The 26,529-nt window shown below is 20.4% G+C and overlaps 7 protein-coding genes across 7 annotated transcripts; 6 read left to right on the top strand and 1 right to left on the bottom strand.

The window, feature by feature from the left end:
- Positions 1–1,245: 1,245 nt before the first annotated feature.
- On the bottom strand, positions 1,246–2,687 carry PY17X_1201100 (fam-a protein; the record flags this gene model as incomplete). Its single annotated transcript, XM_022956668.1, has 6 exons — positions 1,246–1,320; positions 1,479–1,709; positions 1,790–1,899; positions 2,021–2,090; positions 2,185–2,422; positions 2,608–2,687. The coding sequence occupies 6 exons, from the start codon at positions 2,685–2,687 to the stop codon at positions 1,246–1,248; spliced, it is 804 nt and encodes a 267-aa protein (XP_022812534.1).
- A 3,837-nt stretch (positions 2,688–6,524) lies between these two features.
- PY17X_1201000 (uncharacterized protein) lies at positions 6,525–7,675 on the top strand (the record flags this gene model as incomplete). The annotated part of the gene is made up of 3 exons (XM_722422.2): positions 6,525–6,539; positions 6,675–7,520; positions 7,610–7,675. The coding sequence occupies 3 exons, from the start codon at positions 6,525–6,527 to the stop codon at positions 7,673–7,675; spliced, it is 927 nt and encodes a 308-aa protein (XP_727515.2).
- A 2,827-nt stretch (positions 7,676–10,502) lies between these two features.
- Positions 10,503–11,612, top strand: PY17X_1200900 (PIR protein; the record flags this gene model as incomplete). The annotated part of the gene is made up of 3 exons (XM_022956667.1): positions 10,503–10,517; positions 10,650–11,438; positions 11,526–11,612. 3 exons carry the CDS (start codon positions 10,503–10,505, stop codon positions 11,610–11,612), a joined length of 891 nt encoding a protein of 296 aa, XP_022812533.1.
- Positions 11,613–13,971: 2,359 nt separating this feature from the next.
- Positions 13,972–15,076, top strand: PY17X_1200800 (PIR protein; the record flags this gene model as incomplete). Its single annotated transcript, XM_022956666.1, has 3 exons — positions 13,972–13,986; positions 14,108–14,926; positions 15,011–15,076. 3 exons carry the CDS (start codon positions 13,972–13,974, stop codon positions 15,074–15,076), a joined length of 900 nt encoding a protein of 299 aa, XP_022812532.1.
- Positions 15,077–17,387: 2,311 nt separating this feature from the next.
- Positions 17,388–18,605, top strand: PY17X_1200700 (PIR protein; the record flags this gene model as incomplete). The annotated part of the gene is made up of 3 exons (XM_022956665.1): positions 17,388–17,402; positions 17,528–18,415; positions 18,519–18,605. The coding sequence occupies 3 exons, from the start codon at positions 17,388–17,390 to the stop codon at positions 18,603–18,605; spliced, it is 990 nt and encodes a 329-aa protein (XP_022812531.1).
- A 2,667-nt stretch (positions 18,606–21,272) lies between these two features.
- On the top strand, positions 21,273–22,343 carry PY17X_1200600 (PIR protein; the record flags this gene model as incomplete). Its single annotated transcript, XM_022956664.1, has 3 exons — positions 21,273–21,287; positions 21,396–22,172; positions 22,257–22,343. The coding sequence occupies 3 exons, from the start codon at positions 21,273–21,275 to the stop codon at positions 22,341–22,343; spliced, it is 879 nt and encodes a 292-aa protein (XP_022812530.1).
- Positions 22,344–24,760: 2,417 nt separating this feature from the next.
- PY17X_1200500 (PIR protein) lies at positions 24,761–25,862 on the top strand (the record flags this gene model as incomplete). Its single annotated transcript, XM_022956663.1, has 3 exons — positions 24,761–24,775; positions 24,883–25,686; positions 25,776–25,862. 3 exons carry the CDS (start codon positions 24,761–24,763, stop codon positions 25,860–25,862), a joined length of 906 nt encoding a protein of 301 aa, XP_022812529.1.
- Between the last annotated feature and the right edge of the window lie 667 nt (positions 25,863–26,529).

The following is a 26,529-nucleotide window of genomic DNA, read 5'->3' as shown; positions in this document are numbered from 1 at the left end:
TATATTAGTGTTCGTTATTTGTATTACGGAAAAGAGCTCAAAAACAACATTTAAGAGAAAAACTAAAAAATATAAAGAAGAGAATGAATCATTAATATATGATTCGAAGAGAGTGATAATTTAGGAATAATAATAATGATTGATATATTTAAGAAACTGCCTATTTGGAAGTAATTTTTGACCATAATTTTGGGGTTTATAAGAATAATTGAATAATATTACCAATTAAATATAAAGTTATATATGTATATTTATTACATTTTTGTATGCCTTTGAATAATTTTTATATAGTTTTTATGTTGTGAATTAGGGTTAAGTATTATAATGTATTTAATTTGAATAATTTTATAATATTTATTAGTTTAAGGAATTGTTTTAAAGGTTTAGGGTTCAGGGTTTAGGGTTATATTGAATTATATATATCATAAAATGCTCATGTTATGAATATTTTTATTCTCCATTTATGTTTTATTTAATAGTATAATTTCCCAACGTGGTGTTACAATGGTAGGAAAATAAACAAACTATTATCTTATATTGTTTATATTTATGTTATATTTTATTTTTTATTTTTTCTATGAATGTATATGAATTTTTTTTAAAGGAAAGAGTGTTTTAGTTGGTTTATTATAATGTTCACATATATGTGTATAAAATATATTGGTATTATATGGTTTAAATAACAATATAAAAAATGATTACATCAACGTAACATTTATATTGAATCATTCTGACCATCTTATTAATTCCATTACTATAAATAATATTAAAATTAAATATCACTTACAAATAAAGAATAAGTGATGATAGTATTTGGAATACAGAATAGTTTAAATATATGGGAAATCTCCCCAAATTTTAGCCTATAGATGATGTCCATGTTTGTAAACAAAAAAGGGTGATAAGCATTAAATGAAAGGAATATCACAAATAACAGATCTTCATAAGTTATAACAGTTCTATTTGTAGTATTCACGAAATTAATATGTATAGATACATTATAATATTAGAAGACAAACAAATAATATATATATAAACATTATAATATTAAAAGACAAACAAATAATATATATAAAAACATTCTAATATTAAAAGACAAACAAATAATATGCAAAAAAACATTCTTAAAATAAAAGAACATTTTATGATGATAATTTAAAGCAACCGTTATGACGTAAATAAATCGTTTTATTAACATAAATTTTCTAATACTATGGTGCTGAAAAATATATATGAAATATATGTTTATTTTTGAGGGAAAAAATTATTTAAAGCTTTTCTAATCATGCGTTTTAGGAAACTGGGGGCATAACGATCAATCTAAAAAAAAAAACATAAATGGATGAATATATAAAATGTTTATATTTTTTTGCAAGTTATAGTATATATTATAAATGTGTACATTTATTTAAAATAATTTTTTTTTTATCAATTGTTGAAATAAACTATTATGTTTCTAAAATTTGTATATTGATTACAGATTCGACATGGGTGATATCAAGATATTTGTCTTTTTTTTCAATGATATATCCAGCTATGTTAACAAATGTTTTTTTTAAGTATCCTTTTCTAATATCATCTTCAGAATTAATGTCAGTTTTGAATAAATTTGCGCTTTTTACGATTTCGTTTTCATATTTTTCATTGTAAGGGTTGTGATCATTTATATTTGCTGAAGTCATGACAATTATAGTTTTGTTTTCTGATATCTACAAAATTAATAAAAGTGTATTTGAATAATACGAAAAATATGATTTATAATGAAATAGACGAGGAAAGTTTTCCTTACTTCAAATTTTGCAGCTAAAGCATAAAAATATTTCTCACGAGACCATGGCCATTTTCTGGAACGTTGTTGTATCATTACTAAATTTGGATTGTACACACGGACAATTTTTCCTAAAAAACATATTATAAAATTGCATAGATATAATTAAAATATCATGAGTTTGAAGATATGGGAAAGAATAAATAGTAACAATAATATATTAATTTGGGTAATTATTTATGTTTTGTATACTTTTAACCGAGCCTATATACAAAAAATTATCACTATCGGGATCCCAATACTTGTTTATTACTTTATTATACTAATGGAAATAAAGAGAAATATATATATATATTATAATTATTTTTTAATTTCAATTTGGTTTATAACTTTTAACCCTGTTTGTTAATTGATACCATATTCGGATCATCAAATATATATTGTTTTTTTTCAACATTTGTATTATATTGATATTTTACATTATCAACGCGCATATAATCAGTATAATATATTTTATATAATCCATAATCAACTATATTTGTAGCATGATATTCTAATTGTATTAAAGCTTCTTTCATAACTTTGCATGCATTTTTAGTTTCTTTTGGATCGTTACATAATAGGTGCTTGTATTTTTCATATACTTCTTCTGAACTATAATTGATAAAAATTAACATATTTTTAATGCGTACAAAAATAAAGGTATTGTATTTATATAATATATTGTTGCAAAGACGTACACATTTAATATTTTCATAATGAAATATGTAATATATATTATATATATTGTTGTATTTTCTTACGTATGATAACGTTTTTTCTTTTTTTTTGGAGAAAACTCGGTTGCAAGGGTTTTATTATTCACACATAGGGAGATGGTTAAAAGAAAAAAAACAATTTTAATATAAAACTTATTCATTTTTGAACATTACAAACAAAATATTAAAATATATATCAATATTTTTTTAATTCAAAATTAACCCGGAAATCTGTACAAGTATAATTAAAATTGAAGCTAATCATTTTTTCCAATAAAGTATAAAAACTATTATTTAAACGGTAAATGTGTTCTTTTATCAGATTCATAAGTTTAATATATTTTTTATTTAAATAATTCAACCACAAAACGACATCAATAACAGAAGCTTTCATAAATAATGAATATCAAAAATATTATGATTCACAATATCATAATATCTAAAAATAAATAACTTTAATTATATAATTGATATTTTTAAATATAGCATTATGAATACACATATTTTATATTTTTATGATTGATCAAACTCAATTTAAAATTTACAAAACAGTCCATTACGTATGGAGATACACATATACTTACATTAATAAATAAAAGATCATAGTACTATAAACATTATATTAAACAATTAATTTAATATTAGAAATGCAATTAATTCTCTATATTACTAATACTATTATAATAACAATATTTTTTACTTCATAATAATAGTATGATAAAATTTATATTATGATAATTGCACATTTGTGATTTTTTTATCACTTTTAATACAAATTTTACTAAATAACACTTTTCTAGCAAAATTGTTAATTTTATAAAAATTATTTATTGGTATTAATATTGATGGCTATGTTTTTTGTAAATTAATAGAAATTATAATTTTCCTTTTAATAACAAAACATAGTATTATAAAGTTAAAAAAGATACAAATAAAATATGAAGTAAAATATGAAATAAAATATGAAATAAAATATGAAATAAAATAATGAAACATAAAGTTGTAAAGTCAAGAAATACATAATGTAATTAATTTGTTTTTTAATTATAATATTCTTAATGCCGAGGTGTTCATGTATTATGGATCAAGGTTATGTTTATGATTGATGATTGATTGTTTATGGTTCTGGGATATTGTAATTACATTTTTTATAATTAAATATATTTATGATTAAATTTTTATAATTAAATATATTTATGATTGTGTATGTTTAATCTGGAGATGATATGTAAATATAAAAGGAAAAAAGGGGTAGTGTGATTAATATGAAATAGGTGATAATATTTTTTTGATAAAGTATAATATATAGATTTAAAATGATTAAAATGATTAAAATATTATATTAGATATATAAATATTGGTTATATATGAAGTGATATTATGGTATATGAAATTGTCTATTATATAAAACTTGTTAATCAGGGGTTATATTGAATTATCAACATTATAATATACAATGCATTTGTTTGTTTGATGAAATAATTTATTTAGTAAAAGTTATTATTTGTGTCACTATTATTTTGATTTAAATTATATTACGGAAATCTAAGTGTAATAATAGCATTATATGTGAGGGTGGGTATGAATTATAAGATGATGGTTTTTAATATTCCTCTGAATTATAATATATCTTGTAATAATAGCATTATATGTGAGGGTGAGTATGAATTATAAGATGATTAATTTTGAATATTCCTCTGCATTATAATATATCTTGTAATAATAGCATTATATGTGAGGGTGAGTATGAATTATAAGATGATTAATTTTAAATATTCCTCTGCATTATAATATATGTTGTAATAATAGGATTATATGTGAGGGTAAGTATGAATTATAAGATGATTAATTTTGAATATTTCTCTGCGTTATAATATATCTTGAGGTTGATGGGTATATTTTTATTGTTAATTAAGGACATTAGGGACATATAATAGATAGTAATAAAGTATAGGTTGATATATATCGACAATATAACGTTGTTTATAGATATTATTATGGTTCTAACGTTTTTAGTAACACATAAAAATTGAACTATATATACAATATTTTTTAAGTTTTAATTGTAGCTACTATTCTTTTGTATTAATAGAAGTTGCATTATATACGTTAATTTATTTATCACAAGGTATAATAATAGATTAATCACTATTAATTTTTAAACTTTATATTTTGAGGTATAAATAAATTGGAAATATATTATATTTTAAAATAGTTAAAAGAAAAAACATAAGCATATTAATAAAATACAATGTTATAGTTTGTTCTAATAATTATAAATAATATGATATATAGAATATCGCTATTGATCTAATATAGTAAAATATTATAACAATTACTAATATTGAAATATGTTAAATTTGGGAAACATATACAATTATATATTAATGCAAAGTACATGGAAAAAGTATGTAATAATTAATTTGAACTAATAATATTTTTATTAGGTTATTATATATACAAAATATAAATCTATAATTTAAATATAGTGTTTTACAATATGATATACCTTCTAAAATATATACTTTGAAACAACAAAATACGGAAATATTCTACATTGATTTAAAGGATTTTTATTGAGTGCACCATTTGTTCCGTTGTACTATACATTGATCTAGCAGTAACAATAATAATAGTAATAACAATAGATAAAGTATTAAATACGAAAAAATCATTAAATCCATTTGATACACTACATGGGTATAAATTCATTATATATATTATTAAAGGTGTTATCAGATTAAATTGTATGTATACAATATAAAATGAAATATTATAACATTTATTTAAGTAAGCTTTGATGCGATAACATTAGACTACCAGTGCCAAGCAAAATAATATTAATAATTCTATAGTTTTACATTATAGAACTAAATATAGTTTATTATAAAATATAAAAGGAAACTATATATTTATAAAAGTAATAATTCTAAGTTATTTTTAATTTATACATGAATTAAAAACTTTAATGGTAGAAAATATAAGAAATAATTAAACTGTGTAGAATAGGTAAATCTTATATGGCTACATCCTTGTCTTAAAAAAGCATACATCCCTTATCTCTCCTATCTAAAAGGGCAATATAATAATCTAATACACATAGTTTTCTATCATAATTTAAAATTTACATCAATACTTATTTATGTGTTATATATTTAACATTTCCTAAGTATTATTTTAAAAACGACCTACATATAAAAACTTATTTAAGCTTATAAATACGGGTTCAGTGTTAATTGCCGCTTTAACGGTGGAAAAATATGGAAAACATTATAAAATTACTAAATAAAGAATACTTCTAAATTGGAATATATAGGAATAAAAATAAAGTTATAGAACTCATTAAAATGAATTATGAATTTATATACATTCATTAAAAACAATATAAATTTATATAATTTGCATATAGATGTAAGTAAAATAACTTAATTTGAAAATACTATAACTTTAATAAAACTGTGGTTTATTGTATTAGAAACAAGTATGTAAATATTTAATATATTTAAAAAAATGACTATTTATATACTTTAAGGATTATAGTAATAATGTAATTTTATATTTTTTAGATTTATACAGTATTAAGTTTTAGAAGGACAATCATTAAAACATAAGATATAAATATATTCCTTTCTATGTTCAAACATACTTTAAATTCTTTGTAGAAAGATATCCATTTTTATAATAAAGTTATACCAAATGTTAGTAAGAATAGTATTTATCGTATAAAATGCATCATATATTTAATCAAAAGTTTATTAAGCATCCCTCTATTTAAGGTAATTTAGCTAATTATCATAAACAGAAATAAAACCTTTCTTTAGTAATAATATTATTTTATTATTCTATATTAATTTAAATATTGAAAAACATATAATATATTTAACTACAGACAGTTGTTATATATAGGGTTAAAACATTTGCGTCACACATTTGGTGCAGTACATATAAAAGAACATGCCTCTACTCAATTTGCAAATCAAAAATAAAACCCCATTATAATGAATAAGGAAGTGGTATATCATTTTTTAATAATAATAGTTTCCTTTACATTTTTTTATATTATATTACATATAACTATCATTAAACTTTATTTTAATAAAATTTTTAATAATTCGCGTTTTTATTAATTGTTTTTAAATGTTTCTTAGTGTAAACGGTTCAAAAATGTATGGGAGGATTTTCCCGATACATTGAGTAATGAAGGCTATAAATTTAAAAATGATGATGTTTCAAATAATTATTGTCATAATTATCAATGTCATAGTGATTTCGATAAAATTAGTGCTGTATGTTTATATTTGTTTGGTGAGTTTTTTGGGAGTTCTGATTTGTTTAATTCTGTTGCAAAAGGAAACATCAATATTGTTGATTACATTTTGATATGGTTAAGTTATATGTTAAGCCTGGACAACAATCAAAAAAACGACAATATAAATTATTTTTATAATTATCAAATAAATAGTCATGATGAGTATAAAAATGTAATAAATGGTGTTAGTGATTATGAGAATTATAAGGGTCTTATAGATACAAAAAGTTATTTAAGTATGGATATTAATATTATATCTAAATTTTATGACCCATTTAAATCATTATGTAACTTGTATAATGAACTTGATGATAACAATAAAAATTGCAAGAACTGTTCGGATAAAGCTAAAGAATTTGTTGAAAAATATAAAGGACTTAATGAAGATTCTGATATTACTGATAGCAGTTCATATAAAAAAATATTGTCTACACTATCAAATGATTATGATAATTTAAAAAATGAATGTAAAGATGCTCAAGATAGCAAATTTCCAGCCCTTACAGAGATAAATACACCACAAGATACAGAACAACCTACTGAACAAACTGAACAAACTGGACAAATTGGAGAAAATGTACAAAAGTCTGATGTTACATCATCAAGTTCGTCGATAGTAAGCAAAGTAATTCTAGCTTTATCAATATTCAGTGCAATAACAATCTTTTTGGGAATTTTTTTTAAGGTAAATAATAAGAAATTTAAAAATTATTTTCATTAAATATATGCAAACGTTAACAAAAAAATCGTACACTTCCTAACATTTTATATCAGTCTTCGTTATTTGTATTACGGAAAAGAGCTCAAAAACAATGTTTAAGAGAAAAGCTAAAAAAGTAAAGAAGAAAATGAATCATTAATATATGATTCGAAGAGAGTGAATATTTCAGGAATAATAATAATGGTTGATTTATTTTAAGAAACTGTCTATTTCGAAGTAATTTTTGATCATAGTTTTTATATTGTTTTTATGTTGTAGGTCAGGGTTGTGTTTGCGGAACCCATATTTGGGTTAGGATTAAGTATTATATTGCATTTAATTTTTTATAATTTGAACACTAATTTAATATATATACCACCCCATATGTTTAATCACGAGATGAAGTTTAAATATGCAACCAAGGAGGGGTATAAGCTAATATGAATGGGGTTGTATAATATTTTTTCATAATTTCTAATATATATAATTTAGTGTTCATATCGATTTAATATGATTAAAAAAAATGTCTATATTGCATATATTAATTCATATTATGATATATCATAATTATTTATTATATAAAGCTTGTTAATCATAATTATATTGAATTATGCATAACATAATATGTTTCTTTGTTTGATAAAACATTTTATTTAGCAAAAATTATTTGTATCATTTTTTTTAATTTAAATTATATTACGCCAACTGAACTGTAATAATAGCATTATATGATGATTCATTTGGAACAATTGCATACATTACAATATATATTCGGATTAACATATATGTTTTTAACATTAATTAAACATATTACCAATGTATAATAGATAATCATAAAATATAGACGTATGGTATATCGATCGAGGTTCAACAACACAACAATATCTATAAAAGATGTTTTATGCATCTAATATTTTTAATAATATAATATAACACAATAAAAATATGCATAATAATAAAAAATTACATTATAAAAATATGTATACTATCCTTTTAATTTTCGATTATATATAATATCATTTTATGTTAATGTTTTAAATTCAAATTATAGAAATAGTTTTATTTACATTAATTTATTTCCCATAAAGGTATAATATTAGATTAATCACTATTAATTTTTAAACTTTATAGTTTTGAGGCATAAATAAATTATATTCTAAAATGGTTAAAAAATAAAATATAAGTATATTAATAAAATTTAATGTTATATTTTATTATAATAATTACAAACAATATGATAGATAACATTAAAGTTATTATTCTATTATTTATATATATAATATTGTATCAATGGCCAAGCACTAAATACGTTAAATTTGGGAATCATATCAAATTATGAATTAATGCAAAGTATATAGAAAAAGTATGTAATAATTAATTTAATTTGAACTAATAATATTTTTATTAGGTTATTATATACATACAAATTCACAAATATATTACTTCAATATAATGTTTTTACGATATAGTATATTTGTTCTAAAATAGTTTATTTAAAAAGTATGAAACGAGGAAATATTATACATTGATTTAAAGTATTTTTATTAAAAGAATTAATTATTACGTTATACTATACTGTGATATAGCAGTAACAATAATAATAGTAATAACAATAGATAAACGTATTAAATGCGAACAAATATATTATGTTAATTTGATACATTACATGGGTATAAATTCATTATACATATTCTTAAACATTTGATAATATTATAATATACGTATAAAAGATCATATGAAATATTATAACATTTATTTAATCAAGTTCTAATTCGATAATATTAGAATAACACTACCAAGAAAATTAATATTAATAATTGTATAGTTTTTCATTATAAAACTAAATATAGTTTATTATAAAATATAAAAGCAAACTATATATTTAGATAATAATTCTAAGCCATTTTTAATGTATATACGAATTGAAAGCTTTACTGTTAAAGGAATACAGTACATAATTAACTATATAGAATAGGTAAATTTAATATGGCTATATTCTTGTCTTAAAAAAGTATAATTCCCTTATCTCTCCTATCTAAAATGTAAATACAACAATTTAATTACGCATAGTTTTATATTATACTTTAAAGTTTACATCAATAGTTATTTATGTATTAATATTTACTAAGTATCATTTTAAAAACAATATGCATTAAAAGTCTTATTTAAGCATATAAATACGATTTCAGTGCTAATTGTCGTTTTAAACCGTGAGAAAGATGTGCAAAATATATTATAAAATTATCTAATAAGATATATTTTTAAATTTAATTATATAAGAATAAAAATAAAGTTATTGGACTCGTTAACATAGATTGTAAAGTTATCTATATTAAATAAAATAACATTAAAATTATTTATATGCAATTAAAAAAGGGAACAATGCAACTTAATTCGAAAATAATATAATTTTAATTAAACGTGGTATATAGTATTAGAAATAACTATATAAATATTTAGTATATTTTAAAAAATTACTATTTATATACTTTTAGGGATTATAGTAATAATATAATTTTTATTTTTTTAATTTATACAGTATTTAAGTTTTAGAAGGGCAATCATTAAAACATAAAATATAAATATATTCCTTTTCTATGTTAAAACATACTTTAAATTATTTATAAAAGTATATCAATTTTTATAATAAAGCTATACCAGATGTTAGTAAGAATAGAATTTTTTGTATAAAATCCATCTTATCTATATTTAATCAAAAATGTATTAAGAAACCCTCTATTTAAGGTAATTTAAATAATTGTCACAAAAAGAAATAAAACGTTCCTTTAGTAATAATATTATTTTATTATTCTATATTAATTTAATTATTGAAAAACATATAATATACTTAACTACAGACAATTTTTATATATAGGGTTAAAGTATTTGCGTCACATATTGGGGGCAGTGTATATAAAGCAGGATTATTTTACCCAATTTACGAATCAAAAATAAGATTCCATTATAATGAATAAACAAGTGGTATATGCATTGTTAATAATAATAGTTTCCTTTACATTTTTTGATAATGTATTATATATATCATTAAATATCATTTTAATAAAATGTTCAATAATATACATTTCTAATAAATGTTTTTAAATCTTTTACTAGTCTGAAAAGTTCGAGAATCTATGGGAGTTTTTTCCCGATGAATTGACCAGTGATAAAAAGTATCAATTTAAAAAAGGAAATTTCTTAGATGGTTATTGTGGTAGTAATAGTTGTGATAATGATTCCGAAAAAATTAGTGCTGGATTTTTTTATTTGCTTAATGGATTTTTTGGGGATTCTAATTCGTTTAACTTTGATGAAAAAAGTAAAAACGATATTTTTTATTACACTATTATATGGTTAAGTTATATGTTAAACCTAAAGGATCAAGTAGGAACTAAGACCAATCTACAATATTTTTATGATATAGATATATCAAATCAAAATAGGTATACAAATCCTATAGCTGGTTTTACGGAGTATACTAGTTATAAGGATCTTTTAGATAAAAAAAAAATTGTGAATATGGATATTAAAGCTATATCTAAATTGTATGTTCCATTTAAATCATTATGTAACATGTATTATGGATTTAAGGAAGGGGATCAAAAATGCAATAACTATTTGAACGATGATAATGAATTTTTTAAAAAATATAAAGAACTTAAGGATGATTCTAGTATTACTAATGATAGTTCCTGTAGTCAAATATTATCTGCTTTATCAACTGATTATAATAAATTAAAAGAGAAATGTAAAAATGATAAATCTGGTAATATTCCATCTCCTTCAGAGATAACAACAGACATTTCTACACAATCATCATTAAGTTCGTCGATAGGAAACAAATTATTTATAGTTTTATCGATATTTGGTGCAATAGGATTTTTTTTAGGAATTTCTTATAAGGTAAATAATATGGAATTAAAAAAAAATTATTATATATATGCAAACATTAACAAAAAAATTATACGTTTCTTAAAATTTTTATATTAGTATTCGTTATTTGGATTTCGGAAACGATTTCAAAAACAAAAATTAAGAGAAAAACTAAAAAATATAAAGAAGAAAATGAATCATTAATATATTATTCAAAGAAAGTGACTATTTCAGGAATAATAATAATGATTTATATATTTTAATAAACTGTCTATTGGGAAGTAATTTTTGCATAATTTTATATAGTTTTTATGTTGTGGGTTAGGGTTGTGCTTATGGGACCCATATTCGGGTTAGGGCTAAGTATTATATATTTATCTAATTTTTTATAATTTAAACACTAATTTAATACATGTGTCATTCCGTATGTTTAATTTCAAGAAGTTTAAAGGTCTAAATATGCAACCAAAAATGGGCATAAGCTAATATGAACGGGGTTACATAATATATTTTATAAGTTATAATATATATAATTGAGTGTTCATGCCGATTTAATATGATTAAAATAAAATGTCTAAATTGTATATATTAATATAGATGTTGACTATATATGAAGTCGTATTATTCAATATCATAATTGCCTATTATATAAGCCTTGATAACCCAGAACTATATTCAATTATGGATATAGTAATATGTTTCTATATTTTATGAAAATTTTATTTAGTGAAACTTATAACTTTTGTATATTTATTTTGATTTAAATCATGATATCCAACTGAACTGTAATAATATAGATTCATAAAATATCGATCGATATTCGACAATACAACATTATCTATAAAATGCATTTTATGCATCTAACATTTTTAGTAATACATAAAAAATCTACTATATTTATAATAAATTTATAAATTATAAATATATATAATAATCTTTTTTTTTCATTTTAATAATTTGCATTTATATTAATGTTCTAATTTATATTGATAGGAATAGTTATATATATATTAATTTAATTATCATAAAGTATAATAATAGATTAATCACTATTAATTTTTAAATTTTATATTTTGAGGTATAAATAAATAATATTTTAAAAGATTTAAAAAATATAATATAAGTATATTAATAAAATTTCGAATTATATTTTGTTATAATACTTTAAACAATTTGGTATATAAAATTAGCGTTATCATTATATGCCTATAAATATAAACTAGTAAAATGGTATACTAATAACTAATATTGAAGTGTTGTTTTATTGTGAAACCTTCATATAATTAAACATTAGTATTATCGAAAAGACAACTAATGCATTATAAAGATATCAATGACTATATTTTTGTTAAAGATTCAATTTGGGAAATGTGGTTTTATATTATAAAAATTGGGATCCATGGAGAAAATTATAACGACTTAATTCATGTTAACTGTCATTTTATTATTCCATATTAATTCTTATTATATTATTAGTTTTTATTGAATAATCATTTTTTAATCTAAAACATTACGTTACCATATAATTAATAAAATATAGAATTTTTAATAAATTATTTGAATGTACATACATTGATAACTATATCAATAAGTATATAAGATAAGAATGAGCAATGCATAGTATTTAGGAAATATTTATCTAAATATATATATTAAAATGGAAAATATATCTTATCTCTCTCCTCTTAAAGGGCAATATAACAACCTATTCACAAATAGTTTTATATTATACTTTAAAACGTCACCAATAGTTATTTATATGTTTAATATTTACTAAGTATTATTTTAAAAATAATATGCGTTCAAAGACTTATTTAAGCTTATAAGTACGGGTTCAGTGCTAATTGTTGTTTTAAAAAATGGAAAAGATGGGAAAATATATTATAAAATTACCCAATAAGAAATACTTATAATTTGGAATATGTAGGAATAAAAATAAAGTTATTGAAAATGTTAAAATATAATTGGAATGTATATATATTAATTAAAAGTAATATTAAAATTATATAATTTGCATAAAAAGTGGAGCATATAACTTAATTTGAAAATACTATAATTAAAAAAAAACTATATTATATATTATAAGAAACAAGTATATAAATATTTAACATATTTTAAAAAATTATTATTTATATGGTTTTAAGGATTATAATAATAATAAAACTTTTTTATTTTTAAATTTATACAGTATTTAAGTTTTAGGGCGTTGTTTACGTTCTATATTAAAACATATGTATAAGTATATATTTTTTAAATTCATTATAAAAGTATATCCGTTTTTATAATAAAGTTATACCAAATGTTAGTAAGAATAGTATTTTTTGTATAAAATGTATTAAGAAACTCTATTTAAGGTAATTTAGCTAAATGTCATAAAACAAGTATAATATGATTTTAGTAATACTACTATATTATTATTTTATATGAAATTAAAATTAAGAATATATATAACGAAAGATAATTGGTATGTAAAGAGCTTAAGTAAATATAACATATATTTATGCAATATATATAAATAACATCATCCCACATAATCTCCAAATTATAACGAAATTTCATTATAATGGGTGCTAATCTGGTATATATCCTTTTTCTTACATTATTTGGATGTTGCATTAACTATAAATTATATTAATTTTAATTTTAGTAACATTTATATTAATACATTCTTTTGTTTAATTCGTAAAATATATTCGTAGTGTGATGGACTTATAATGGCCGATAATGGTCTTGTCTTCGATAAAAATTCTCAAAATTATGAGTTCGCAGGAAGTTTAACCAATCAGCATTGTCCTAAACAAAACTGTGATAATGATGACAACAAAATTAGTTCTGCTTTTATAGCATTTCTAGTTTACTTTAAGGATTTTGGTAATATTAAAAATTTAGACAGTGAAAAACTTGCTGAATACGCTATTTTATGGTTAGGTCACAAACTGAATCAAAAAACACAAAATGGAACCACCACATTAAACGATTTTTATAATAATCATATAAAAACAAATAGTAAATATGATGATAAAACAATTGGTGATAGTTATAATAAGATTAATAACGATATAAAACAAAAAATAAAATCGATGGATATTGGTATTGAAGATATATCTAATTTTTATGAAGTAATTAAATTATTATGTATGATGGATGGTAAATTTGATAAAAAAGAACCCCAATGCAATACATGTTTAGAAAATGCTGAAGAATTTTATGAAAAATATGAAAAACTTATAAATGCTTTAGATATTAATAAAGGAAGTTCTTATTCTCAACTATTGTATAGTTTATCAAATGATTATAAAAATTTTGAAAAAAAATATAATGTTAAATGTAAGAATGCCTCACCACTTTCAGCTTGTCCACGAAGTTCAGTAACAAAAAGTCCAGTGACAGAATGTCCAGTGACAAATAGTCCAATGACAAATAGTCCAGTGACAGAATGCCCAGTGACAAAAAGTATACTAATTCCAATTGCAATTATATTTGTTGTAGCATCATTTTTTTTTGGAATTTCTTATAAGGTAAATAATAAGGAATTAAAAAAATATATTATATATATGTAAACATTAACGAACAACCGTACGCTTCTTAACATTTTATATTAGTATTCGTTATTTGGATTTCGGAAACGAGGTCAAAAACAACATTTAAGAGAAAAGCTAAAAAAATAAAGAAGAAAATGGATCATTAATAAATTGTTCCGAGTATGCAGATTGATGTATTTTAAGAAACTGTCTATTGGGGAGTAATTTTTGATCATAGTTTTTATATTGTTTTTAAGTTATTGGGTCAGGGTTATGTTTATGGAACTCGTATTCGGGTTAGGGCTAAGTATTACAATGCATTTAATTTTTTATAACTTAAACACTAATTTAATATATGTATCATCCCGTATGTTTAATTTCGAGATGAAGTTAAAAATATGTACTCCCAAAGGAGCATTGTCATTAATATGAAAAGGGCTGGATAACATTTTGTCATAAGTTATAATATATATAATTGAGTGTTAATATATATTTAATATGATTAAAATAAAATGTCTATATTGTATATATTAATTCATATTATGATATATAATAATTGCCTATATAAAAGTTAATATTTGGTTATATTGAATTATGCATAACACAATATGTTTCTTTATTTAATGAAAATTTTATTTAGTAAAACGTATTATTTGTATCATATTTATTTTAATTTAAATCGTATTTTTATAACCGAACAGTATAATATTATTATATATGAGGTATATATTATAATTCGATTAGTTTTGAATATTCATCTACATTACAATATACCTTCATATTAATGATTATATTTTTAATGTTAATTAAGCATATTACCAATATATAATAGATATTCATAAAATATAGATACATGCAATATCGATCGAGAATCGACAATATAACATAATCTATAAATTATTGTTATGCTTCTAACATTTTTTGAAGTTGTAATTGTAGTTATTATTATCTTCTTGTATTAATAGAAGTTGATTTGTACGTTTTAACTTATCATAAAGGTAGAACATTATATTAACTACTATTAATTTTTAAACTTTATATTTTGAGCTATAAATATATTATATTTTAAAATAGTTAAAAAATAAAATATAAGTATATTAATAAAGTTTAATATTATAGATATGATGCATTATTATATGCCTATACATATAATCTAGAAATTACCAATAGTTAATATTAAAATATTGTTTTATTGTGAAACCTTCATATAATTAAATATTAATATTATCGAAAAGACATAATAATACATTATATATTTGTTAATTATTCAATTTGGAAATTGTAGTTTTATATTCTAAAAATATGGATTAATGAAGAAATTGTTAAATACTTAATTAATATTAAATATCATTTTATTATTCAATATTAACGCGTATTATATTATTATTGTTTTTTGTAGAATTAATAAAATATAGAATTATTAATAAATTATTTGAATGTATATACATTGATAATTAAACAAATAAAATATATAAGATAAAAGTGAACTATGTAAAACATTTAGCAAATATTTATTTAAATTTATATATTAAAATAGCAATATATCTTATCTCTCTCCTCTTATAGGTAATATAACAACCTAATTAAACATAGTTTTCTATCATGCTTTAAAATTTGCATCAATACTTATTTATTTGTTAATATTTACTAAGCATTATTTTAAAAATAATATGCATTCAAAGACTTATTTAAGTTTATAAGTACGGGTTCAGTGCAAATTGTTTTAAAGAATGGAAAATATGGCAAAATATATTATAAAATTGCCCAATAAGATATACTTCTAAATTGAAGTATATAGGAATAAAAAAAAAGTTATTGGACTAATTAAAATGGATTATGAATTTATCTACATTCATTAAAAACAATATAAATTTATTTAATTTTCATAGAAAATGTAGCATGTAACTTAATTCAAAAATACTTTAATTTTAATAAAGCATTGTATATAGTATTAGAAGCAAATATATAAAAATTTAATATATTTTAAGGATTATAGTAATAATATAATTTTTATTTTTTAGATTTATACAGTATTTAAATTTTTGAAGGACAATGATTAAAACATAAGATATAAATATATTCCTTTTCTATGTTCAAACATACTTTAAATTCTTTATAGAAAGATATCCATTTTTATAATAAAGATGTACCAGATGTTAGTAAGAATATCATTTTTTGTATAAAATTCATTACATATATATTTAATAAAAATTGTATTAAGCAACTCTCTATTTAAGGTAACTTAGCTAATTAGCATAAACACAAATAGAACGTTTCTTTGTAATAATAGTATTTTATTATTCCATATTAATTTAATTATTGAAAAACATATAATATATTTAACTACAGGCAGTTTCTATATATAGGATTAAAGTATTTATGTCACATATTGGGGGCAGTGTATATAAAACAACATGATTCTACTCAATTTACAAATCAAAAATAATATCCCATTATAATGGATAAAGAAGTGGTATATGCATTTTTTAATAATAATAGTTTCCTTTACATTTTTTTATATTGTATTACATATAAATATCATTAAACTTTATTTTAATAATTCGCGTTTTTATTAATTGTTTTTAAATGTTTTCATAGTGTAAAAGGTTCAAGAATATATGGGATACTTTTCCCGATGAATTGGACAATACGGAAAACTATAAATTTAAAGATTTTGGGATTTTAAATAATAATTGTAATAATAATAAATTTTCAAATAATTATTGTAATAATATTGATTTTTCAGATAGTTATTGTAATATTGATTTTAAAAGTGATTTCGATAAAATAAGTGCTGGATGTTTATATTTGTTGGATGAATTCATTAAGGATTGTGGTGTGGATCCCCCTCCTGCAAGAAATAATATCAATATTGTTGATTACATTTTGATATGGTTAAGTTATATGTTAACCCTAAAGGAAAGTGAAAAAGACAATACAACATGTTTTTATAGTACATACATATATTATTGTGATAAGTATAACACGGGAATAAACGGATTTACTGATTATAAGAATTATAAGGAACTTATAGATAATAAAATTGCTATGTATGGTATGGATAGTAATATTCTATCTAATTTTTATAAAGCATTTAAATTATTATGTGAAATGTATACTGAATTTGATGAAAACACGCCAAATTGCGCAACATGTTCGGAAAAAGCTGATAACTTTGTTAAAATATATAAAGAACTTAATGATCCTGATAATATTAAATATAGTGGCTATTGTCAAGCATGGTCTACATTATCAAATGATTATAAGAATTTAAAAAATAAATATAAAAATTATGATTTCCTTCCAGAGATAGATACAACACAAAGTGATGCAAAATGTTCTGAACAAACTTCTAAAAAAACTGATGTAGCAGGATATGAACAATTTTCTGAAGATACATCATCAAGTTCGTCGATAGCAAACAAATTAATTCCGGTTTTATTGATATTTGCTGCAATACCAATTTTCTTGGGAATTGCTTATAAGGTAAATAATAAGGAATTAAAAAATATTACATTTAAATATTATTTTCATTAAATATATGCAAACATTAACAAAAAATCATACACTTCTTAACGTTTTATATTAGTATTCGTTATTTGGATTTCGGAAACGATTTCAAAAACAAAAATTAAGAGAAAAGCTAAAAAATGTAAAGAAGAGAATGAATCATTAATAAATTATTCTGAATATGACGATTGATTTATTTTAAGAAACTGTCTATTTCGAAGTAATTTTTGATCATAGTTTTTATATTGTTTTTATGTTGTGGGTTAGGGTTGTGTTTATGGAACCCATATTCGGGTTAGGATTAAGTATTATATTGTATTAATTTTGTATAATTTGAACACTAATTAATTATATATATCATCCCGTATATTTAATCACTAAATGAAGTTAAAAATTTGTAACCCCAAAGGAGCATTGTCATTAATATGAAAAGGGTTATATAATGTTTTTTCATAATTTATAATATATATAATTTAGTGTTCATATCGATTTAATATGAATAAAAAAAATGTCTATATTACATATATTAATTCATATTATGATATATCATAATTATTTATTATATAAGCTTGTTAATCATAACTATATTGAATTATGCATAACACAATATGTTTCTTTATTGATAAAACATTTTATTTAGTAAAACTTATTTGTATCATTTGTTTTAATTTAAATAATATTTTGATAACCGAACAGTATAATAATATTATATATCAGAGTATAAATTATAATTAGATTCATTTGGAACAATTGTCTACATTATAATATACCTACAAGTTAATGGGGATATTTTTATTGTTAATTAAACATATTACCAGTATATAATAGGTAGTCATAAAATATCGATCGAGGTTCAACAACACAATAATATCTATAAAATATATTTTATGCATCTAACATTTTTAATAATACAACAAAAATCGCACTATATATACAATATTTGTTAGGTTTTAATTATAGTTATTATTCTTTTTTTGCGATTCCTTTATATTTATATTAAAATTAATTAGTATTAATATAAGTTTCTTTATACGCTTTAATTTATCATATAGGCATATAATAGATTAATCACCATTAATTTTAAATTTTATAGTTTTTAAGTATATATAAATTATATTTTAAAATATTTAAAAAATAAAAGTATATAATAAAATTTAATGTTATAGTTTGTTCTGGTAATTATAAATAATATGATAGATTGAATAGCGTTATTGTTCTAATATATATATAATATTGTATAAATGACTAAAACTGAAATATGTTAAATTTGTGAAACATATACAATTACATATTAATGCAAAGTATAATGGTATGTAATAATTAATTTAATTTGAATTAATAATATTTTTATTAGGTTATTATATATATACAAATTCACAAATATATTGTTATTGCTAAATAATATGTTCTAAATACTATACTTTAAAACAATGAAACAAAAAAATTACTAATTGATTTAAAGTATTTTTATTAAGCGCATTAATTATTTCGTTGTACTATACAGTGATGTAGCAGTAACAATAATAATAGTAATAACAATATATAAACGTTAAATACGAACAAATATATTATATTAATTTGATACACTACATGGGTATAAATTCATTATACATATTATTAAACACTTTATAATATTATAACATTTGTTTAATCAAGTTCTAATGCGATAATATTAGAATTAACACTACCCAAAAAAATAATATTAATAATTTTATAGTTTTTCATCATAAAACTAAATATAGTTTATTATAAAATATAAAAACAAACTATATATTTAAAAAATAATTATAAGTTATTTATAATGAATGATTTTAATATATATACACAATTTAAAGATTTAATGTTAAAGAAATACAAGACATAATTAGCTATATAGAATAGGTAAATCTTATATGGCTACATCATTGTCTTAAAAAGTATAATTCCCTTATCTCTCCTATCTAAAATGTAAATATAACAATTTAATTATGCATAGTTTTATATTATACTTTAAAATTTGCATCAACATTTATTAATTTGTTAATATTTACTAAGTATTATTTTTAAAATAATCTACATTCAAAGAATTATTTAAGCTTATAAATACGGTTTCAGTGCTAATTGTCGTTTCAAACCGTGGAAAAGATGTGCAAAATATATTATAAAATTACATAATAAGTAATACTTATAAATTATAATATGTAGGAATAAAAATAAAGTTATTGAAAATGTTAAAATATAATTGGAATGTATATATATTAAGTAAAAATAATATTAAAATCATGTATATGCAATTAATAAAGGTAGCAATGCAACTTATTTTATAAATGTTATAATTTAGAAAAAACTGTATTATATATTATAAGAAACAAATATATTAGAAAAAATATATTTATATACTTTTAGAAATTATACTAATAATAATATTTTTTATTTTTTATATTTATACAGTTTTGATGTTTTAGAAGGATAACTATTAAAACAAAAGATATGATATTTATTTTCTATATTAAAGTATATGTATAAGAATATATTTTTTTAATTCATTACAATGTTGCTTTAATTTTTATAATAATGTTCATATGAGTGTTATTAAGGACAATAGTTTATACAAAGTTGTATTATATATACATATGATAATAAATATATTAAACACCCCCCAGAATAAGGCAATTGATCTAACTATCACAAAATTATATATTGTTCCATATTAAATTTAAATTAATAACAATAAAAATATTTTTATCTACAAATAATTGATGTATATAGGGTTAAATAATTGTATTACCTATTTTAGTATATATATAATATGATATCCCTTTAACTTAGAGATTATAAATTATATTCCATCATAATGGATGATACTCTAGTATCTACATTTTTTGATATTATATTTCCTATAAACTTCATTAAGTTTTATTTTAAAAACAGTTTCTTAATACATATTTTTATCATTTTTCTTTAAATGTTTTTTTAGTGTGGAAAAATTGATTATATGAGGAAATATTTACCTGATAAATTAAGTGAAGATTCAACACTCGATTTTTATCAAATTGAGAATATTAATAAATACTGCCCTGATGAAAACTGCAATACTGAACTCGATAAAATTACGGCTGGATTTTTATGGTTACTTGGACAATATTTTACTATATCCACAAATAGAAGTTATAATGAAAGTAGTACTAATGCATTTTTTATATATATTATTTCATGGTTTAGTTACAAATTAAATCAAAACTCAGAGCACAATTCCACCCAAATAAGCGATTTTTATACTAAACGTATAAAAAATAGTGATAAATATAGTAGTTTTACAAATGATGCCTATAAATTTACAGATATTAAGGAAGTCTTAAATAAAAAAAGTGATTTGTTGAATATTAATATTAAAGATATGTCTGAATTTTATGATGCATTCAAATTATTATGTAATATATATGGTAATGTTACAACGCGTAAAGATAATAACACACTGTCAAATAGTGCTACTAGTTTTGTTAACAAATATACAGAGCTTAACAATGACAGTAAAATTGAAGGTACCGCACGTAGTAAAATATTGTCTGCTTTATCAACTGACTATAATAAATTAAAAAGTAAATATAATGGTTTTCCATCCATTCCAGAGACATCAGCAAACAGTTTTGCACTAACATCTGAAGATACATCAAGTTCGTCGATAGGAAAGAGATTATTTACAATTTTATCGATATTTGGTGCAATAGCATTTTTTTTAGGAATTTTTTATAAGGTAAATAATAAGGAATTAAAAAATTCTTTTCATTATATATATGTAAACATTAACAAAATTATACGTTTTTTAAAATTTTATTAGTATTCATTATTTGGATTTCGGAAACGATTTCAAAAACAAAAATTAAGAGAAAAAATAAAAAATATAAAGAAGAAAATGAATCATTAATATATGATTCGAAGAGAGTGACAATTTAGGAATAATAATAATCATTTATATATTTTAAAAAACTGTCTATTAGGAGGGAATTTTTGCATAATTTTTATATAGTTTTTATGTTATGGGACCAATATTCGGGTTAGGGCTAAGTATTATATCTTTATTTAATTTTTTATAATTTGAACACTAATTTAATATATGTATAATTCCGCATGTTTAATCACGAGATTAAATTCAAAAGTCAAATATGCTCCCCCAAAGGAACATATCCATTAATATGAAATGTGTCGCATAATATTTTTTCATATGTTATAATAGATTAAATTGAGTGTTCATGTCAATTTAATATGATTAAAATAAAATGTCTATATTGATTATATATGAATTCATATTATGCTATATCATAATTGCCTATTATATAAAACTTGTTAATCAGGGTCTATATTGAATTATGTATAAAATAAAATGTTTCTTTGGTTTATGAAACATTTATTTAGTAAAACTTATTATTTGTATCATATTTATTTTGATTCAAATCATGTTATTCAACTGAACTGTAATAATAGATAATCATAAAATATAGATTCATAAAATATCGATCGAGACTCGACAACATAACGTTATCTATAAAAGGCATTTTATGCATCTATCATTTTTAATAATCAATAAAAATATGCATATTAATAAAAAATTACTTTATAGATATGTGTATATAATTATTTTAATTTTTTATTATATATAGTATCATTTATCCTAATGTTTTAAATTCAAATGATAGAAATAGTTTATATATTTTAATTTAGTTCCCATATTGGTATAATATTAGATTAATCACTATTAATTTTTAAGCTTTATATTTTGAGGTATAAATAAATAATATTTTAAAAGATTTAAAAAATAGAATAAAATTATATTAATAAAATATAATATTGTAATTTGTTATAATAATTGTAAATAATTCAATAGATATAATATCGTTATTATTATATACCTATATATATATATATATATAAACTGGTAAAATATTATACTAATAACTAATATTGAAATATTATTTTATTGTGAAACCTTCATATAATTAAATATTAATATTATCGAAAAGACAAATAATAATACATTATAAAGGTATCAATATTATATATTTGTTAAAGATCCAATTTGAGCTATGTAGTTTTATATTATAAAAAATTGGATAAATAAAGAAAGGGTTAAATATTCAATTCATGTTAAATTGTATTTTATTATTCTATATTAGCATGTATTATATTATCATTGTTTAATGAATCATCTTTAATCATAAACAGCATTGTTTTATCATAAAATTAATATAATATAGATCTTTTAATAAACTATTTGAATGCATATACATTGATAACTATAACAATAAAATATATAAGATAAAATTAACTATACAGAACAATTAGCGAATATTTATCTAAATTTATATATTAAAAGAGCAAAGATATCTTATCTCTCTCCTCTCAAAGTGCAATATACCAACCTAATACATATAGTTTTCTATTATACTTTAAAATTTGCATCAATACTTATTTATATGCTAATATTTAATATTTACTAAGTATGATTTTTAAAACAATTTACATTCAAAGACTTATTTAAGCTTATAAATAGCATATGTACGAATTTAGTACTAATTTGTGTTTTAAAATATAGAAATGATACGCGAAATATATTCTATAATTATTTAATACGGACTATTTATAAATTGAAGTATATAGAAATAAAAATAAAGTTATTGGACTCATTAAAATGAATTGTGAATGTATATATATTAATTAAAAGTAATATTAAATTTATATAATTTGCATAAAACGTGGAGCATGTAATTTAATTTGAAAATACTATAATTTTAGAAAAAACTATATTATATATAATAAGAAAAAATATATAAAAATTTAACATATTAAAAAAAATGATTATTTATATACTTTTAAGGATTATAGTAATAATATAATTTTTTATTTTTTAAATTTATACAGTACTTAAGTTTTAGAATTGAAACCATTAAAACATAAGATATAAATATATTTCTTTTCTATGTTCAAACATACTTTAAATTCATTATAAATGTATATTCATTTTTATAATATAGTTATGCAAAATGTTAGTAAGAATACATTTCTTGTATAAAATGCATCATATTTATATTTAACTAAAATGTATTAAGCAACCCTCTATTTAAGGTAATTTAAATAATTGTCACAAAAAGAAATAAAACGTTCCTTTAGTAATAATATTATTTTATTATTCTATATTAATTTAATAATTGAAAAACTTATAATATATTTAACTACAGACAGTTGTTATATATAGGGACAAAATATTTGCGTCACATATTGGGGGGAGTGTATATAAAACAGCATTATTTTACTCAATTTACAAATCAAAAATATAATTCCATCATAATGAATAAAGAAGTGGTATATGCATTTTTGATATTGTATTACATATAAATATCATTAAACTTTATTTTAATCAAATTTTCAATAATATACATTTCTAATATTTTTTTTAAATGCTTTCTTAGTGTAAAAGTTTTATGAGTGTATGGGATTTTTTCCCCGATGAATTAGAAGAAAATAAATATAAATTTAATAATAATAATTTTTTAGATAGTTATTGTGTTAGTAATAGTTGTGATACTGATCTCGCAAAAATTAATGGTGGATCTTTATATCTTTTTAATAAATTCTTTGGGAGTTCTGAATTTTTTGAGTCTGTTGCAAATAGTAACATCAATATTGTTGAGTACATTTTGATATGGTTAAGTTATATGTTAAACCTAAAGCAACAAGTAGGAGATGAGACCAATCTACAATACTTTTATAAAATGTATGTACTGAATCATGAAAAGTATAAAAATTCTATAATGGGTGTTGATGGGTATACTAGTTATAAGGAGCTTATAGATAAAAAAACATATTTTTTGGATATGGATAAAAAAATTATATCTAATTTTTATGAAGCATTTAAATTATTATGTGAAATGTATAATGAATTTGATGATAACTCACAATTTTGCGCAAAATGTTCGGAAAATGCTAATCAATTTATTAATAAATATAGAGAAATGAATAAAAATTCTGATATTACTAATAATAGTTCCTATAATGAACTATTGTCTACTTTATCAAAAGATTATGATAATTTTATAAATAAATATAATAATAATCAACATTTCAAATCTTCACCTCTTCCAGCGATAGAAGAAATACAAACATCTGGACAAATTTCTGGAGATATATCATCAAGTTCATCGGTGACAAACAAATTATTTACAGTTTTATCGATATTTGGTGCAATAGCATTTCTTTTAGGAACTTCTTACAAGGTAAATAATAAGGAATTAAAAAATTATTTTCATTATATATATCCAAACCTTAACAAAAAAAATATACATTTTTTAACATTTTATATTAGTATTCGCTATTTGGATTTCGGAAACGATTTCAAAAACAAAAATTAAGAGAAAAAATAAAAAATATAAAGAAGAGGATAAATCATTAATATATGATTCGAAGAGAGTGACAATTTAGGAATAATAATAATGATTTATATATTTTAGGAAACTGTCTATTAGGAAGTAATTTTTGCATAATTTTTATATAGTTTTTATGTTGTGGGTTAAGATTGAGGATGTATCTGTGGAACCCATATTCGGGTTAGGGATAAGTATTACATTGTATTTAATTTTTTATAATGTTAATACTAATTTAATATATGTACCATCCCGTATGTTTAATCAAAAGATGAAGTTAAAAAGTCAAAATATGCAACCAAAAGGGGAATAATCTAACATGAAAGAGGTCACATACCATATTTCCCATAAAGTATAATATATACAATTGTGTGTTTATGCCGATTTAATATGATTAAAATAAAATGTCTATATTGCATATATTAATATATATATTGATTATATATGAATTTATATTATGCTTTATCATAATTGCCTATTATATAAGCCTTGATAACCCAAAGCTATATTGAATTACCCACATCATAATATACAATCGATTTCTTTATTTGGTGAAACATTTTATTTAGTGAAACTTATAACTTGTATCATATTTATTTTAATTTAAATAATGTTATCCAACTGAACTGTAATAATATATAAACATAAAATATAGATTCATATGTATCGATCGAGAATCGACAATGTAACATAGTC

This window comes from Plasmodium yoelii (assembly GCF_900002385.2).
Source record: "Plasmodium yoelii strain 17X genome assembly, chromosome: 12".
Classification (NCBI taxonomy): domain Eukaryota; phylum Apicomplexa; class Aconoidasida; order Haemosporida; family Plasmodiidae; genus Plasmodium; species Plasmodium yoelii.
This window is presented reverse-complemented; position numbering and strand designations above follow the sequence as displayed.